This window comes from Myotis myotis, unplaced genomic scaffold, assembly GCF_014108235.1.
Source record: "Myotis myotis isolate mMyoMyo1 unplaced genomic scaffold, mMyoMyo1.p scaffold_m19_p_4, whole genome shotgun sequence".
NCBI classification, from domain to species: Eukaryota; Metazoa; Chordata; class Mammalia; order Chiroptera; family Vespertilionidae; genus Myotis; species Myotis myotis.
In genome coordinates, this window is record NW_023416346.1 from 15,231,189 (window position 1) to 15,250,697 (window position 19,509).

The 19,509-nt window shown below is 43.7% G+C and overlaps 1 protein-coding gene across 1 annotated transcript in view; it reads right to left on the reverse strand.

The window, feature by feature from the left end:
• Positions 1 to 19,509, reverse strand: part of MAMLD1 (mastermind like domain containing 1) — a 109,957-nt gene that overhangs the window by 39,324 nt on the left and 51,124 nt on the right. Inside the window, exon 2 of the mRNA XM_036305777.1 lies at positions 17,034 to 17,193. Within this exon, the coding sequence (XP_036161670.1) occupies positions 17,034 to 17,129 (96 nt within the window). The 5' untranslated portion in view covers positions 17,130 to 17,193. The remainder of the gene's footprint in view (positions 1 to 17,033; positions 17,194 to 19,509) is intronic.

Below are 19,509 nucleotides of genomic sequence, written 5' to 3' on the forward strand. Positions count from 1 at the left end.
CAAGGCTTATAATTGTTAAAATTCTACAATACAGCCTATCTTTTTGGAGCCATAATGCTTATTTCTTTGTTGCCGTGTTTCATTTTAACTGTCTTGTTACATTTTAAACAAGGCATTATGCTATCAGTAATACTAAATACCACAGAAAGTCACTCAGAAAGTCAAGTGATATTCTTTGTCCACTTAAAGGAGAGCAGCAAAACTATTCAGAAGTCACTAAATAAACTGTGCTGTCAAAGGCAGGCATTTGAGAGCAAACTAGAAGTAGCCAAGATATTTTCAATTTGCACCTATCTACAGATACCCAGATTTTTTAAAAAGGAAAAGCATAACATAGACATTGAACTTTTAGGTTGCTTCCTTGTCTTGGTTAAATACATCAGGTTGCAGTGATAAAATGGAACATAACAGAACCTTTCAAGAAATGAAGGAGCTCCTTCACTTTTTAGAGGAAAATACAAGTTGCAGAACAGTCACTGTAGCATGGTTCCATTTATTTTTACACACACACACACACACACACACACACACACACACACACACGCACTAACACATTGGTATGAGCATATAAAAATAAGTTGGGAAAACATATATGCAATCATTTGTTATAATGACCTCTTGGGGAGGACTGGCAATTCCCTTTCTATTCTCCATTTTGTATTGCTTGTTTGTTTTTAATGAGAATGACTTGTAGTGCAAAAAAGTATAAAGCTATCTAAATAAGAAATTCCTCTTGCAGATGCATCCTCAGGTTGTAGAGATATGAAACAACAGGAAAAAAACCCCACTCTGGGATATGCACCTTGGGGGAGCTGCTTACCATTTATAAAAGCATATCTTTGGTAAAAAAGCAATTAGTAATGCAGTATTTCCTACTCTTTCAAGATTTATATAGTCACCTGTAGTTGTCATGTTAATGGCTATGGCCTGCAAGAAAAGGGGAAAGGGAGTGGATTGAAGGAATATGAGTGGGTAGAGAGAGGTTTGAAAATCACCTAAATACCAACAGTCTAACAGATACATTTATCTTCAAGCATTTTTCATGTAAGAAACCCCCTTTTAGCTTTGGCAATCTCACTGAGACATCCAGTACTGTCTCCTTGTATTTGGCTCACAGGGGAGTCAACAGCTGTGTGAGGCCACCTGCTAGTACAACAGTGATCATGACTCTCATGGCAGACTGAATATCATGAGCGATCCCCCAGGTCTGCATTTCTACACCTTGCTGCACATCAGAGACACCCAGATTCCCAGGCTCTCCCACCATAAATGAATTACTTCAATCTCATCTGGGGTGGGTTCCAGGCTTCTGAAATTTTTCAAAGCTCTCTGGCTGATTTTAAGTGGACAGTCAAATTGAGAACCATTGGCCCAGAGCATAGTGGAGCCAATGTGGCATAGAGCCCTTGTCCCGAGGCAGAAACACCTAAGTCTTTGCCTTTGCACTTAATATCTCTGAGCCCCAGTTTCTTCATTTGTAAAATGAGCATAATTTTGGTTCTCATTCATGATGCTGCTCTGACTCTTATGTGGAATGGGACAGATTCTGGGGCACCTAGATCTAGAAGGACCCTGGGAGTCCAACCTTGTCCTATTAAAGACAGGGACCCTGAGACTCAGGGAGGGGGCAGGACTTGCTCAGAGTTGCTCAATTGGAGGGAAGATGCAGGGCCCCTCCATAACCATTCAGCTGCCTCCAGACCCATTGCCTTAATCCACCAAAGGAGCAGGACACTTACTACCTCGTCCTTACAGAAGAGGCTCCACCACTCTGACTGAGGGGACTTGCTTATTTCTTTGCCTTTTCTTTTGAAATGACCAGGCCACATGTTTTCCTGTCCATTCATTCAATCAGCATGGAGCATCCCACAAACAAGTCACTGGGTCCCAAACTGAAATTTGGTCTCTTTTACATTCTGCCAAAAAAAGGTCAAAGAAATCCAATATATTGAATAGAAATATATGAAATGGATCAATGAGGAATGACAGTGTGGGTTTTAGATAAGATTCCCTGTAGAGAGTCTCAGATGGCAGTGGTTGGTCCCAATGTGCTGTTTGTAATATCTTAGACTGCAAGACAGATTTAATGACAGTGAAGGCTATGTAGAGTCACGCAGGGGAGGGATGGGAAGGAAGAGAGGGCAGGGGCTATGAGTAGCAGTATCCTGGAATCCCTGGCAGATTCTGTGTGCTCCTGGAGCTTTCATTTAATGGTAGGTATTCCATTAACTTGTTGGGACTAAGGTTGAAGGAGGTGGAGAAAGCAGGAAGTGACCCCTGGGATGCTAAAAGTAATATTAGGAACCATTTGCAAAGGACAGGGGTCTCCAAATTTCAGGCACCCATCAGTGCATCCAAGCTAATGTTCCCCCCTCAATTCCAATTCCAACCAGGTCCTCAATGACAAAGTAGACCTCAGGATGCCCCTGGGAGATGTTAATGGCAGTCCCAATGCTGGTGGATCCAATTGCTGCAGCAGGTGCCACTCTTGCTGTGCCAAGTCTGCAGCTGGACAGCTGCTCACCTCATTGAATACTTTGGGAGCATGCCTAATCAGAGGACAGGCTGGCCTTGTCCTTTGGGTGCACAGAGTTGCTAGTCGAGGCTGCAGTTTCAGCAGAGGGGCAGATGGGAGCCTCTTCTGAACTCTCCTTTTTCAGTATATGTACTGCCCAAGAGAGCACTGAGTTCTCCTTTTTTCAATGGACTTAAAGGAGACTCGACTTTGTTAGAAGCTATGCAGCTTTGCATTTGGAATTTTATAGTGAGAGTTTTCAAGAGTTGGCCTACAGCACCCTGGCTGACTGGCAAGAACTCCAGCCAAGCTTAAAAAAGGCTCAGGAAGGTGGCTGCATTTACATGGAACCACCCAACCTTGCTCTAAATGCATCTGCTTTCACCAGGCATTGGTGAAGCGTGGAAATCTATTATCCAGTTAATTTTTCCCATAGATACAGGCTTGCCTTAGTGCCTCCTCTTACACAGTTCCATGATTTGTTACTCATCTCAGTTGCAAGAAGATGGCTGGGCTGTCTCCCATGCTTAGTGCACATCTTCACTGAGTCACCTGAACCAGTGGGTAATGAGCTGAGGTCTGCCTTCTTGGGCTGGGTGTTGATTCCTGTGACCAACATTTTAGATCAAATGCAGCAGATAGCTTGCTACTCCTGAATGGCTTCCCCTATCAACTTTGCATTGGGGATGGAAGGTCCCAACCAAGCTTTCAGACCCTTCTAAACAAAACTTCTAGCTTCATGCATGTGCCATTTCCAGGCTCTGTGGACTCCATGACAGCAAGCTATTGGTCCAAGCTACCAGCCAACCCCTACTTCATTCAGGCCATGTATTGCGCATGATCCTGCCCACTCACTATGAAATTTCTAATTTCTCTTTTTACAAGAAAAGTTAATCAGAAGACACTGGCAGGATTTCTAGAGAACATATTTCAACCTCCTCTTTTTACACAAAACAGAATGGAATGCGATTTGCTTGTGGTCATACAACTAGTTAAGATATAATGACAACAGTAAACTTCAGGTTCTCAACTCCCAGCCTGAGAACTCACAAGTCCTGCCTTTGTTGTGTGTGAGGGAGGACACCGGGAGGGGAGGGATGATTCTCTGGTATTTTTAAGAAAGGAATGACTTTATCTCTATCCACAAATGCCTAAAGACTCCCATTTCATAATCAGGCAGACAAAGCCACCAATGTGATCCCCACAACTTTATAAACACTCATTAAAATGCATTTGAAAGCATGTGATGACTTCCCCACCCCCTAAATAGTGAGAAAACAAAGGCAACCCTTCTGATAGGGACCAAGTTCAGCTCTGAAGTCAATATTATTTCTGGTTCTCTGTAAACAATGACATAATGGCAAGTCTTCCTTTTTCTACACTTTTAGTTCAGAATGCCACAAAGGGCAAATATTTCTTGGAAAAGGTCTAGATTATAAAAGTAAAATCCAGACTTATCAAATGGGCATATGGAGATAAAGGATGTAATATACATAAATATATTACTCTTCAAAAAGAAGTTGGGCAGGCTGTTATAATCACTTAATTTTGGATACTCTAGAAGGAGGTTTAACATGGACACCAATGAAAGGCCCGCAAAAATATGCACAGGTCCTACTAGGTAAGAATGTAGGAGGTGGGAGATATCCAGGACAGATGAATTCAGTGAGCCTCATTATCCCTCCAGAATGCACTGAGCATGTAGGTCCTGAGCAAAATAGTCAAAAAAGGGGAAATAGTTTATTACTGTCCCCTTTCTCCTTCTCAAGTGCCTCTTCTAGTTCAGTTCAGGCCAATCTGCTTGCTGGTTTTTCATCTCTCTCTCACAAGTGCATCCATTCTCTATCAACACCCCTATGAGTTTCCTAGAAAATGATCTTCACCAACTAGATTGGATTTCAAGCACTCTGAGACAAAAGTGGTCCCCAGTATACTTGCTCAGAAGAAAGAAATAAAAATATCATGGGACATGGTGCAGTTAGTCCCAGAAGAGATAAGACAATGCTGCATCAATATTAGGTTTGCAGAAAGAGAGAGAGAACAGCAGAGAGAGAAAGAATTTGCCCAGATATATACATGGGATCAAGTTAGTATCTGTGTACATAGTATAAATGACTATATGTGGGCATATGTCACTTGCATGTTTGTTTTTCAGAAGAATGTCCCCACAAACTAAAACCGACTTTTCTGTAGAACAATGAGGATTTTCAGCATTTCCAGAATTGCAGGACATGAGGCTCTGGAGAATCCTAGGGTAGCTGGGAATGGCAGGGAACCCTGAGTTCTGATTGGCTTCAAGAGGAGTCAGTTTGTCTTAAGGACGAATCTCCACTAACGGATGGTTTGGAGCAAGATTCTTGGCCCATAGGAAGGGGATTTCTTGGTGCCTCTGGCTTGCCCTGAGCCCACAGACTGCGTGCTCAGCACCCAATGCAGAAAGAGGCCAGGTGGGATGGAGGAAAAAGCCCTGGAGTAGACACCAGAAGACTTGCATTTAAGCCTTAGCTCTTCAATTTGCTGTGTGATTGTGGGCAAGTCACTCCCACTCTCTGAGCCTCAATTTATTCTTCTGTAAAATATGTGCTCAGGCTGCCATATGTGCCTCACGGCATTGTTGAGACATGCACATTGGGAGCAGTAATTGTTACTGATGTTATTATCCAAACCTTGGGTCCCCAAGCTGCCATATTGCCCTATAGTATGGACCTCGGCTTGCTCTTTGATCAATATGGATCCATCTACTAGGATGGCACATCATGTGGGGGTGGGGGAAGGTCAGTGGCCTAGTCTTGAAGGCACTGACCTGACAATCAGCAGTGCTGCCTTTAAAATTCCACCTCCTGCTGCTCACCACCATCCACTGCTATTGGTTTCCCCACACTGTCTACAGCACTCATCCCAACCTGAGGACTTGTGACTTAGACAAGCTTCAAGGAGAGCTATCTGAGTGGTAGCCCCAACAAATGCACAAACAAGCTGGCCTGGGTGGGGGATTTTCTAGCACTGTGTTCCCTTTCTGTAATGTAAGCACACCAGTTGGAAGTATTGGCAACTCTAACAATGGCCCTAAACCTATAAATGTATATGCATTAATGAATGCATATGAATACTGTACCACCCCCTGAGAAGATTTGAAGTATCAGTCATTAAACAAGCCTTTCTTGAATGCTAACCTTCTGTTCCTGGACTATAAGAATGCCAGGCCCTTGGAGACAGGCTGGTTCCTCCCACTCATGTTAAGGCTGGTGAGGCCCAGAGCTAGGAAGACTTGTGTCCATGGGCCAGTGTTTCTGAGACCCAGTTTGACCTCTGAGAGAAAAACCCTAAATTGGTCTCCAAACACATTCCCATGTAGCATCATTCAAGGGATAAAGATGGTTACTTGAGGGAGAAGAAAAAGATAGAGTTTGTTTCAAATGGCTGAACGAACTTGGCAAGGCTGGCCTATAGATAAAGCAGGTGCTGTCTGGGGGCTGGAATAGAAGCTGAAGGTCAAAGCCAAGGACATAATTTCAGTCCAGAAAACTCTGTCTGTGCAGGACCCAGGTTAAAAAGTGTCATCTGTGTTTCACCCAAATTAAGCTGATGAGGCCAAAATCATGTAGGGAAGGGAAAATGTGGAGGCAGAGCTGAGGTTGGAGGCAGCCAGGGCCACTGGGCAGACCTGGATTTCTATATATGAAGAGGGCAGAAGGGATTGTTTGAGTTGTGTGGAAACTACATGCCATATGGAATAGCACTGGCTTTCCATCCACAAAATCTTTAAGACTTCTGCCTGTGACTGGGTGAACACAGCAGCAATATCTCTCCTTACAGCAAGGCCCCATAGGATTGCAATGGTAGGATCAGGACCAAGATGACAGTCCTGATTTTCTAGGAGGCACTGCTCCCCATCTCTAGGGCATCAACTTGAGTAGTTTAAATGTGGTAAAGAGAAAAACAGTTGCTGATTGCTTAGTACCTTCGTCCCTGTACCCAGGTGAAGATTTATGCTTTGTGGGAACTGAAGTTTATATAATTTTGGGGGGCCTCTTTTTGAAAGAAAATATAAGGTTAAATGAACAAAATTAGATACCAGGCTTGAAGGATAAGTCTCGAAGCTTGGGCACAAGTGACTGCATTTGTGTGTGCCCCAACAATGAGCTAAATAAAATGGCAAAAGGCATTTCACTTTCATGACAGCTGTGCAGGTGGTAAAAGAATCCAAAGACACATAGTTAGTCCAGGGCATTCAGATGGTCATATTTACAGAATAAGTCCATTTTAGCCCCCCAAGCACCAAATTCTGGCTCTGAAATCTAACAGTCCACAGATGAACCCACTCCAGTTACTAGATTTTTGAGCCAGGCTGTTTGAGCTCTAGAATGCCATAGAAGCAGAGGCTTGGAAAGAATATGTCATAGCCCTAACTGGTTTGGTTCATTGGATAAAGTGTCGGCCTGCAGACTGAAGGGTCCCAGGTTCGATTCCGGTCAAGGGCATGTACCTTGGTTGTGGGCACATACCCAGTTAGAGGTATGCAGGAGGCAGCTGATCGATGTTTTTCTCTCATTGATGTTTCTAACTCTCTCTATCCCTCTACCTTCCTCTCTGTAAAAAAAAATCAATAAAATATATATATTTTAAAAAAAGACTATGTCATAAAAAGCATCGGTCAGATCAGTCCAGAGAGGACCTCCCCATGGTCTAGGTCCTCTTTTTTTCACCATAAGTGAGGTATGATTGACAAAATAAAAATTGTATATATTTAGATTGTACAATGTTATTTTTTCTGAAAGTGTACAGTGTGATGATTTAACATATGCATACATTGTGAAATATGTTAGGTCCTCTTTTTTAAACTGAGGTAGAATTCACAGAGCATAAAATTAAACTTTTTTAAAGTGTACAATTCAGTGGCATTTAATACACTCAAAATGCTGTGCAACCTAAATGAGGAGAGTGAGGCCTGCATCACAAATTTGTTATAAAGATCACATGAGCTTATACATGTAAAGTGAGCACAATGCCTGGCATGGCTTACATACCAAATAAATATTCTCTATCTTCCCACTCTTGAAAATGCAAACACATTCTTGGTGATCCTAAAATAGCCTTTAACATGGTTTATTCAGCAGCATTTGCCATTCAAAGCAGATTTGCCTTTACTCATTGGCTGCACTCCTGAATAGCTGTGTGCAAGGCTAACTTTTGTAAACCAAATCATAATAAAATCCAACAAGAATTTGCCACTGAAAGGAAATCTTCAGTAAATTATTTTACAAAGTAAAAGATCTCTTAGCCAAACTTATCTTTTTTGAAATGTGTGCACTTAGTGATATTGTCCTTTCTTGTAATGAATCCTAATTTAATTTTGGCCACACATATATGCTGATGTTCCACATCCCCAAAGCACACAGCAACAGGAGCAGGTTACATATTGAAAATAATGACTGTCTAAAAATATTTCTTTCTTTCTGCGATTGCATCATGGAAGGAGTCACATAACCTGAAAAATACCCCCTACGTGTGTGTGTGTGTGTGTGTGTGTGTGTGTGTGTGTGTGTGTGTGGTGCTGGCATAGATAAAGGTGATAGTAATGGAGGTGAGGGTAGGTGTGGTAGTGATGGAGATAGGTGGTAGAGATTGTGGTGGAAGAGGTGCTGATGATGAGGGAGTGTTCCTACAGGATATGTCTTTCATTACCTCTGTAAGAAGCTCCAGTGACTGGGTCAGAGGAAGAAGACTCACTTTGAATGTGTTATTAACAGAAACCTCAAAACTGTCTCCTTGCAGTTAATCATAATTATCTTTTTCTTACCTGGAAAATTAAAGCTGAATTACTTGTAGAAACATGGGAGATTTTTATTTGTTAAAATGTTGCCAATAAAGTAATTTTATGTCAGACTTAACTACAGGAAAGGGCAAGGCACTTCTAAGTTCCTTAGCTGTCATGTGGCTTAAAAAAAAAGATGGGCAGCAGTTAGCTACTGTACACTTAGCTCTTTGAAGCCATATATTCAGAAAGCAGATGTTGGGTGTTGGTGTTTGGAGGCTGGCTTCCTGGAGGTATTTTATATCGGCCAAGTTCATTGTTCTAAACTCCAAAGGCTTGACTTGAAAAAGGAAAAGAGGCGAGAAAATGTTCAGATTTTCTGACAGTGTCACACAGGCACAGCCCTAATACTAGACAACTTCAGTTCCTAAAGCTTATTCTACAACTAGAGGCAACTAGAGAGAATGGCACTGGACTTCTGTCTACTACAGAGATGAAAGCTTCTAATTGTACAAAACAGGATTTTCTAGGAGGCCCAGAATAGAAATCCCCCCATAATGAGCATACACTAGAAAAGCAAGTGGTGAACCAGACTAAGAAGAGCTGGAACTCTAGTGGGACAAAAAGTAAGTCAACAACAAGAACAAGAACAGAGTGTGAGCAGTATTCTTCAGAGGAATGAAGAAACAGTGATGTGACAGAGTGGCCAGCAGGCTGTTCTGAAGAAGGCACATTTAAGTGGACATCTAATGCAGTCCAGGACATAGGGTGGGAGCATAACGTTCCAGGCAAGTGGGCAGAAGTAAGGAGGTCCTGGGGAGAGCTCTTGTGTGTTCCAAGAAAGGGCAAGTGGCCAGTGGGCTTGGTGCACAGTAAGCCCAGCAAGCAGCTGTGAGCTTGAAGAGGGCTTTGCTGGCCATAGGGAAGGGGGTGAATTGTAAATTGTTGGCAGTGGGAAGCCATTGGTTGATTAAGCAGAGGAATGATTGACTGTAAAATGTCTTTTTGGATGCTGATGGGAGAGGGAGAAATGGATGTTGCAAAAAGGATAAGGACCAGTTACAGAGGCAGGTGTCTGGAAAAAGGACAGGATCTAGAGTGGAGGTTGGACCACCTTTGACAGAGGAGAGGAAACAGAATACTTGGGGAGGTGTGAAGATCTGTGATATTCACTCAAGCAGCACAGAGGGGAGTACCCATTTATTAGGGAAAGCTATGTCCTTGGAAAAAAATGAACCAAAGCCCAGTGACCTAGATCAGGGGAGGTCAAATTTTTTCTGTAAAGGCCCAAATAGTAAATATCTTAGGCTTTGCAGGCCATGTGGCCTCTGGTATAACTGTAGTACACAATATGTTAACAAGTTAGTGTGACTGTGTGCTAATAAAACTTTATTTACAAAAACAGGCTGTGGGCCAGACTTAGCTCATTGGGGCAGAGTTTGCCAGCCTTAACCTAAAGCATGACCTGAGCATCTTTCCCCGGGGAAATAGTTATTTCCAAATTGCCCTACTCTCACTTCAGAGGGCCACATAGGCCTACTGTCACAAGAGAGTGGTAAGCAACATTTTTGGAATTGTAAAGCTTCAAGATTTAGACCATTATACAAGTTAGATGACCAATTCTGAGCTGGACTAGGTATGTGGTACTCCTAAGTGTCATATTTCACCTTCACTAATGACAGTTGTTATTATTGAGCATCTGATGGTGGGTGCTCAGCAAGTTCCAGTGAAAGGAGAAAACACCTTCTCCACAATGCCCATCTCTGCCTTGCTCATCCAGCCTTTCTATACTCTTGAGCAATGCTCATGTCATCCAGCAAATTAAAGTATACACACCTTCCTTAGGCCTTCATGGGTCTCTATGATAATATAGCCTCAGCTTCTACTCCTATTTTCAGCCTGTTCCGTACTCTGGCCACCCTCAAGGCTGCCATGTTATGCTTTGCATTTCCTGTCTGCACAATGCAGATCTCTTAAGGCTAGGACTGTTTCTTCATCATCTCTGTACCTCCAGAGTGCCTAGCCTCATGACAGGGCTCAGCTGGCATCTGCAGATTTGAATTAGCCATTGGAGCAAAAGGTTTCCTGCAAATTATCTTGTTCTTTTCCCATTTCCAGCACAAGGCCAAGAGACAACCACTTTTCCGAAACTGTAATGAATTTACTAACTGGCCCAATGACCCTGGACACGCCCCTTCTCCTTTGTGTGTTCTTGACCTCTTGGTTCAACAAAAGAGTGGCTGGGATGATTTCTGGCCAAGAGAAACAGCAGCCGCTGCTTATTGAGGATTTATTATGTGCCAGGTACCGAGCCATGGAAAGAAGGACGTAAGAGCAGGAGATCTCAGGGTCATGGGAGTGGCTATGCGACCTGACAGCCTTGGGAAGCAACTGAATAGAGAAGCAGCTCTGGATGAGGAGTCAGGAGAGTGACCAAGCCCCACAGCACTGGAGGGAAGCACACAAAGGCAAGTTTGTTTAGAGAAGTTGGGGGGTGGGAGGTAGTGGCAGTGGCAGGTATGCCTGATCCTTGGTCTGGGTTCCCAGCAGATATGTCCAGCAGCCTGTGGCTCCTGCCCACCTTTCTAACTTTGGTACTTTGGGGGTTGGAGATATGGTGAGAGGGGAGGCAGGAAATGAGAAGGAGAAAGGAAAGGCAGGAAGGAAGGGGAGGAGAAGGAAAGGAGGCAAAAGGGGAGGAGGGAGGCCTTGGAAAAATTATTCTATGTCGACTGTAGAAATAAAAATCTGTAACCCAGACCTGAGAAACACATGCTTTCCCTTACCCTGAGTTCTGGAACTTGGCACTCCATGGGCAGCTTACAAACTAAATATTTGTCTGCAAGCAGAGTCACATTGAGCTCTCCAGTTGGGGATTTTCAGCAAAAGCAAGAGGCCTCAGCTGTCACAGGTCAGCCCAGAGTTTGGAGAGTCCCAGACCCACATCCCAGGGATGGCTCCCGGTTTGCGCACATGCTAGAGAAAGATGGTGTCTGAGCCTCAGCTCAGCGAAGTTCTTCTGCAGCCCTGACCTAAGGTCCAACAGTATCTACTTTCCTCCCCTAGGGAGTTCAAGCTCCGGACACCTGTCACCTTGGGCCTAATGTCAAGGAAGCTGGGGGCAGGAGCCAGGCAGAAATGCAGACAAGGCCAGAATAGGCTCCTGGAATTCCAGAAATAGGTAATGCCAAGATCCCAGATGCCAGCAGAAGCCAGCTGCCAAACAGAACTCCCCCTCTCAACATCCTCTCCTTCAAACAGATTGCGATTTCCAGGTCAATGGTTTGGTGGACTGGGCTACTCAGGTAGGACCCAGATGCAGAGCCCAGTGGTGTGGTGCAAGCCGAGCAGTGCTCAGCTGTGGCAGAGGTCTGAACGCAAGACCTCTGACAGGTGGCCTTCCCTGGTTGGGTGTCTAGAGCAGGAAAGGACCCTTACTGCAGGAGGAGGAGGAGGAGGAGGGAGCAAAGGGAGCGAACAGCTGCCTGCTCCATGGGGAGGAGCCCCAAAATAGAAAGGCACATATGCACTGCAAGCCTTGACCTAGAATGCTCAGAGCTACACCATAAATCCAGCTCTCCTCAGTGCAGTGGGGCTGTTGATGAGACTAAGATATCCTCAGGAGTCATGTGTGTTTCTACCTGAGTAACAAAGACAAACATTTCCCATCGCCCTTCTGAGCCAGTGCCAACCTCTCATCATTAAAAAAAAAGTGCTAACAGAAGTTATGCCTTGTTTATACAGCATTCATATCCATATCTTGTTCATCATCATCCAGAAACCCTGAAGTGGACAGAGGGCAGATTATTAATCCTATTTTACTGGTGCAGAGACTGAAACACAGAGATTCATGCAAGATCTGTGTCAGGAACAACAGCTTCTCCCATAACCTGTCTCTGGATCACCTGGTGCCTGGAGGTGGAGCCACATCTGCAACATGCCTACAACCTCTATGGAGCAGGGGACACTGGCTTTCTCTGGGCTCCAAGAAGGCTGTTTAGATAACTCAGCCCAGGACCTAGCTGACTGTTCTGACCTCCTTGTGGGGTGTTTAATCTGCCTGGCTTGCTGTTTTCAGGCTGGGTAGTGGATGGTGGTAGCCAGAATGTTCCAGGGAGCCACTAGGATGAAATAAAGATGCTTCCACTCTTGCTCTGTTTGTTGGATGTCTGCACTGTAATAAAATCTCCAGATAATCTGGGACTCCATTTCACCCCCAAGTGGCATGCCAGTCTACAGAAGGCTTAAAACTATCTGAGCTCCTAAAATGGGAATGGAAAGCTGCAGAGGGGGAAGAGCTTTGGAGTCAAGTTGTCTGGGTTTGTGGTCTGAATTTCCCGCCTACTGACTGTGTAATACTAGAAAAGTCCCTATTGTCTCGGAGCTTCAGTCTCCTCAGTAGTGAAGTGGAAATATTAATCCCTGTCACAGGAGTAGATGAGCTAATTTGTACAAAGTACCTCACATGAGAGTCATCAACCATCTTCTCCTCACCATTGCAGAGTAGGACAAGTAGAATTACAGAACAGGACAGAGTTGTTCCCAATGGAGTCAGCCTAGAAATTGTTTGCTCATTGACTGTGAACTGCTGTCATCCAGAATCTAGCCCAGGGCTGGACACATAGGAGAGACCCTGGAAATGGGGCCTCTACAAGGAAGGGACTTGCTGAAGGTATCACAAAGCACTGGTTACATCCTTGGGATCAGATTCAAGGTCTCCTTACTGACTCTTATGCTCTGTTTAAAATGAAAAGTATGTGGCCCCAAGGACATTGGATACAGAACCTAAACCCAACCACACACTGCGGAAGGACATGAACAGACCTCTTCCGTTAGTACTAAGTTCATCAGTCTAAAAAAGAGGGCCAGTTCAAACAAGGCCAGTATTTTTGTAGCCATCTATCTCTCCACATTCCTTGTTATACTCAGGCCTCCCCTCTCCTCCTTCTTCAGCCTTATTAGAGGTAAGAAGGGGTGAGGAGTTAGTTTTGGTCATACTGTGGGTGGAAAGCAGGCTGCACTAGGGACAACCCAAATGGGGACACTTGATATAGCTCTCCACCTGTTTGATGGGCATCTTTTGGCAGGTCACTGGATTTCTCAGACTTGAGTGTCCTCATCCATCAAGACAGAGAATAGTTGGGAAGCTCAGAAGGAATACCCACTATGCCAATTCACTGTAACCTACAGAGTGAACCATTTATTGTCATTGAATGATGAGACACAGAAAATGAGCAATAAGCAGTATGTCCTTCCTTCTCCAACTGTATGTCTAATGCCCTCAGCTACCCCATTTTGTCTGGCACTGCCTTGTGAACAGAATAAATAGGTGGCTGCTCAGAGCTGGGAAAGATTTGCACTTGCAGTGAGGTATCAACTGAAAGAGAGATGATGTGTGATGTGTATACTGAGTTCCAATTCCATGGAAGCTCTGGAGCACTCCCATCAGAAGCACTAATAATTTAGAGATTCTCCTACTAGTACTCAATCAACCCACTGATCTAGGAAGGAATGGATATCTTAAATTCAAAGGGAAAGACCAAACATTCTCCTTCTGCCTCCTGTTAAAACTGCACATACTAACTAGAGATTGGATGCCTTATTAACCTTGGGTGGATGCCCAAATGTTCAGTGACTTTAGCCAAGTTGTTTAATCTCTCTGAGCCTTAGTTCCTAGAGATATCCTCTTCATCTCAGGGTTATTCTAAGAATTACAGGAGATAATACCCCCCAAATGCTTAGCAAGTTCCTGACACCTAGTCAATGCTCAATTAAAGATGGCTATTCTTTTTTAAAAATATATTTTATTGGTTTTTTACAGAGAGGAAGGGAGAGGGACAGAGAGTCAGAAACATCGATCAGCTGCCTTCTGCACACCTCCCACTGGGGATGTGCCCGCAACCAAGGTACATGCCCTTGACTAGAATTGAACCTGGGACCCTTCAGGCCGACGGTCTATCCACTGAGCCAAACCAGTTAGGGCTAAAGGTGGCTATCCTTATTCCTAGTTCACTTGACCTTTATCAAGGACAAATGATGGGCAAAGCCCCATAGGTAAGTTAGGGGCAGAAGCAAGACTAGAATCCAGGTGTTCTGAGCCCTGGTCTTAGGCCAAGAACAATCATCACATCAGATAGATGTTTTCCTGTAAGTGGTCTGTCAGTTATTCACATGGAAATCCCAGGGCTGTTTACATGAATTGTCCTTTCGGACTGAGAATAACAGACCTAGATTTGAAACAAGGTTGTTTTTGTTGTTGTTAGTTTGGTTTTTGGAAAGGACAAGAAAACCAGGTAAGCTAAGTATCTAAATCAGATTTTCATATTGAGTATGATTATAGGATGAGGGAGAGTGGTGTAAGGGATGTGCTTCTACATACACACAGTTCCCTGGATCTGGGGAGCAGGGTGTTGTCCCTGGACATTAGGGAGCATCAGAGGGAGAGCAAGAAACATAAACAGCTGATATCCAGTTCAGGTCACCCTGGAAGTGCAAGACAAGCTCCTGCAAAGGACCTCTTGCTGCTGATCACTCTGGGACCTGCAATAACTTGTTTGGGCAGCGGTTTCATGGTGAACTGACAGGCCCCTCTGCTTTTTAATCCACCCATTTATGTCCCTCAGTCAGCAAACACCTGGGCTGCTGATTTCCTCAGCACATGTAGCAGAGCTCCATGTTAGCACCAGGTGTCTTCCAGAGGTTGCAGGGATTGACCAGCCATGAACATTCAACTGCATTCAAACCAAGAGCTGCCTTGGTTGCCAGCTGAGGGTACAGCGCAGGTGTCTTCCAGAGGTTGCAGGGATTGACCAGCCACGAACATTCAACTGCGTTCAAACCAAGAGCTGCCTTGGTTGCCAGCTGAGGGTACAGCGGTGCCTGACTTGGCCAGACTCCATGTATATCTCTCAGGCCAAGCCAATAGAATGGGCACCCTCACTGCCATCCTGTCAGAGACCATATGCACCTTCCAAGAAGACAATTGTTGATTTTTTGTTTTTGTTTTTTATTGTGAAGAGGACTCATTTGAGAAAAGTGGCTTTTGTAGTGTGAGACATATTTTTGAATCCCCTCAACTGGGGCAAATCCTGGGTTTTCTAACAGCTTGGACTATAAGAAACAGGTCACTCAGAGCCAAGGGCAGAAAATAAGATATGTCACAAGAAGAGGGAGAAGGGCTGATTTCGATCAAGTACAACATGTGACTCTAAAGCAACACGGTGAATTTTGGGCAAGGCTTACAAAGGGCTCTAAAGGTTATATACAAAGAAAAGTCAAGCCCGGAAATGGCATGAGCAATGGTAACGTCTTTGGAGTGAGGGCACAGATGGCCACTACAAAGACCCATCTAAGTAAAACCCTTCTGACATGGAGGTCTAAACTGATCAAAACCAAAGAAGTTACTTACTAGTCATACTTTTTAAAAGGGTATTGGTGGGGTCCCTGAGGAGAAGGAGAAGAGGACTCCGGAAACTACAATTTATCCACCTTTCCTCCAAGGAGTGGAAACAAATGTGACACAAACTGAAAGTCATGCCGAAATCATGAGCTCTGGATGCATTACCAAGAGTTTGTTGCTTATAAAAGATAAATAACAAAACAGTAAATTGGGATGGAGGTTAGAGATTGCCTTCTAGAAAATCCCTGGCAGAAGGGCTGGCAATTTGGAGGACAGACCACTGGCCAATTAATTGCTCCATCTTTGCCATCTCCTCTGTCTACCATCTCTGGAACTCCAGCAAACATAGTTTTGTAAATGTCCATATACTCAACTTGGTACCACATTCTCAATACCTTGTTTGTGGAAGACAATGAGGAAAAAAAGAGGAGCAAAACTTCAACAATCTGCTCTCACCCCTGTGCACATATGAGAATCCTAGACTAAATAGAAAGCCAATTTACTGAAAGTAGATTGCCCTTGGGATTAGAGAAGCCAGGCCCTCTAGTTATGCGAAATGACATTATCTCAGAACTCTAAGCTCCTAGTTCTCTGAACAGGAAGGAAGCAGACCCACGGCTCTATAAGAGCCATTTCCTCTCTGCTCTATTAATTTCAGAGATTAGGTCTGGAGACCTAATACACTGAGATAACAACCATTGTGTTTGCTGCAACTCCTACTAACTGAGCCAATCTTGGTAGTTTGGCGATGATGCAGGCTTTTATTGTCAAATTCAACTAACCAATGGCTTTCATGGCCCCTTCTGTCATTCTGGATCCTAGACCTACCGCTGGAAACCCTAACCCTGATTTTCCAAAACATGGATGATGTCTGGATTCCAAGCAAGGAAAGTATAAATTTGTCAAATGAGTTTTTAAAAGGATATAAAGGCCAAAGAGTTTAATGGAAATATCTTTCTATACCCTACTTACTTGCTTCCTGTTCTCAGTGGTATTAGGAAGCTAATGCAATACATCTAGTGCCTGTCATTCCCACACTCTTGATTTCTATGAAGAGAAAAAGTAAGCATTTCTTCCCTTTCATCCTTCTTCTCTTTCCATTTCAAGGGGTTCAGTGCAGAGATCACTGGACTGGGAGTCCAGAATGGAGCCTTGGACTGTATGTCCTGTTTTTCCAGAAACTCACAAGGGGTAGGGTCAGCTCATCTCCTAGATCTCTTCTATGTCAGATTCCAGTTCTTAACATTTTAAGTTGGTTCCCTGCCATAAATTTGTAGACAGAATTTCAATAATACATCTTACATTCAAGTTTAAGATTAGAAGCATTCAATACCCCCCGCCCCCCGAATAGCCCATTGTCTGACCGATTCCTGGAGCTTTCTGGGCTCCTGACGATTTCCCACCATGGTGATATGGGGAAGCATGCTCTTGATTACAAGCCGAGTTTTCCAGTCATCCATTGTTTGACCTGCAATTTTATTCTTGACTCTCCAAGGTGCTTTCCCAAACGACCTAGACACAGGGCTTAGGAGACAAAAAGTACACTGTCTTTCAGATATGAAGATGAGACCAACGACCCCGTGAATCACAGTCTTTCACTCTAAAGGACAGGTTTGGGTAAAGTCAGCCACATTCTTTTTCCTGTTTCTCTCCTCACCCCACCAATCTCATTGAGCCCCTCCTTCTCCCACAGATGAGGGGCACTTCTATGAGACAGCTGGTTGGGATGGCCATGGGGCAGAGCAAAGTTCACTGGAGAGCTGAGGGATGGGTGGAGAAGCAGCCTGATTTAACTAAAATAATACTGGGCTTAATAGCAGGAGATGTAGGTCCTAGGTCTGGCTTTACTTTTGCATGGTATGTGGTGAGGTCTGTGGAATGGCTCTTCTGTTCTTGACACAGCTTTCTTATATGGAAACCCTGTTGGTTAAGACCAGGTGATGGTTTACAGCTGGCCCGCTTAGCTCTACTAGAGCAAGCCATATAGCCCATAGAAGTAGCAGTTCTTACTCCTGCTCATGTTAACACTCAGCTAAGTGTGTTAACAATTCAAATCCTGACAGTCAGTGGAAGGAAGTAATGGCTGTTAGAAGGGGCTCATGAAACCCCAGTGCACTGGTTTATAAAAAAAAAAAAAACCTATCTGAGCAGGCTGTGATCATGCTAGCCCAATGTATACCATCCATAACAGATGAACAGACATGTACAAACTCAGGTAAAGCTGTTTTTTGTTTTTTTTTACATTTTATTTTGTTTCACTTGTTTTTCATGATGGAGAAATGAAATAAGAGCCCTACTGAGGATTCATATATGAGAAAAATGCTTCTTCCCATTAATCTCCTTTGTAGTATAGAATAAAGCTCTAAAATTTCAATGTCTAGACTTCTGACTTTGAAAAAATAGAGATGTTCTTTTCCCATTTTCCCACTGAGTACAGCTAAAACCTCTAGACATCTATATATATATAAAAGCCTAATATGCAAATTGTCCCCTCAGGAGTTCCACTGGGAGACCAGGAGGTCAAACACTTGCTATGATGTGCACTGACCACCAGGGGGCATCGTGGAACAAAAGAAGGCCCCAGCCAGCAGCTGGAAGGCCCTGATTGGCCCTGGTCGCCAGCCAGCCTAGGAACCCTATGTGTGCATGAATTTTGTGCACCAGACCTCTAGTTATAAATAAAACAAACTTAAGAAGACACTGGAAGGTGGTGATATAAAGGTAAACTGGATAGGAAACTTGGGACCTGAGGAATGACATAGTGGTGAGCTCCCTGGGTTTTCTTTTTACCTCAAAGATCCCAGACATGGACTTGAAGAAGCCCACAACCCAAAATGCCAGTGGGCACAGACAAAAAGAGACAAAATCCTGTTCTCTTTAGACAAAGTAGCAGGAAAGGGGCAGCATGCCAAGACAGACAACTTTTATATAAGAGCAGCTCTAATTCAGCTAACCACCACAGAAAAAAGTATGGCCCCCAGATCCCATCAGCAAAAGTCAAGGGAGGCCTAGACTGCACCCCCATCTAGCAGTAATGACTCATCTCTCCCTGTCCTTACTACGTTGGTATCAGAGTAGTTGGTATCAGAGAGTCAGGTAATGAGTCCACATCTCATCCCTAACAATGTCAGTGGAAATCACATGAGTAACAGTAATGAGACAGTCCTACCCATTCCAGCCATGTTGGCATCAGTGGAAGCTTAGTGGAGAACTGGAACTGTCACCACTGCTCAGCAGTAATGAGGAGCCCAAACCTACCTGGTGTCAATGAAGACTAAGTTGGAAACACAGACTTCTATACCCACATGGCAGAAATGAGATGGTGCTCCCCTCCCTGCTGGAGCATTATCAGCTAAAATGGAAGATCTAAATAAGTGCTGATGTAACAGAACTGTCAACCCAGAATCCTATACCAAATGAAAATAGGCTTCAGGTATGGAAGGGGAACCAATACATTATCAAATGAATAAAAATAAGAGGATTTGGTAACAACAGGCCTCTCCTAAGAGAATGGCTAAATGAAGTTCTCTAAACAAAAAGGAAATGATTAAAGGAAGAATTTTGGACATCACCAAGGAGGAAAAAAACAATGGAAAAAGAAAAAATATGAGTAAATATAGACTTTTTTTCCCTCCTCTCAAGTTTTCTAAATTATATTTGATGCTTGAAGTACCAACTATAACATTTCATGTTGTGGTTCTAAATGTATGTGGAAAAATATATGTAACACAATCTATATATATAAAAGCCTAAGCAAGCATTAGGACCGAAAAACCAGAATGACCAGTCAACCAGTTGCTATGATACACACTGACCACCAGGGGCAGATGTTCAATGCAG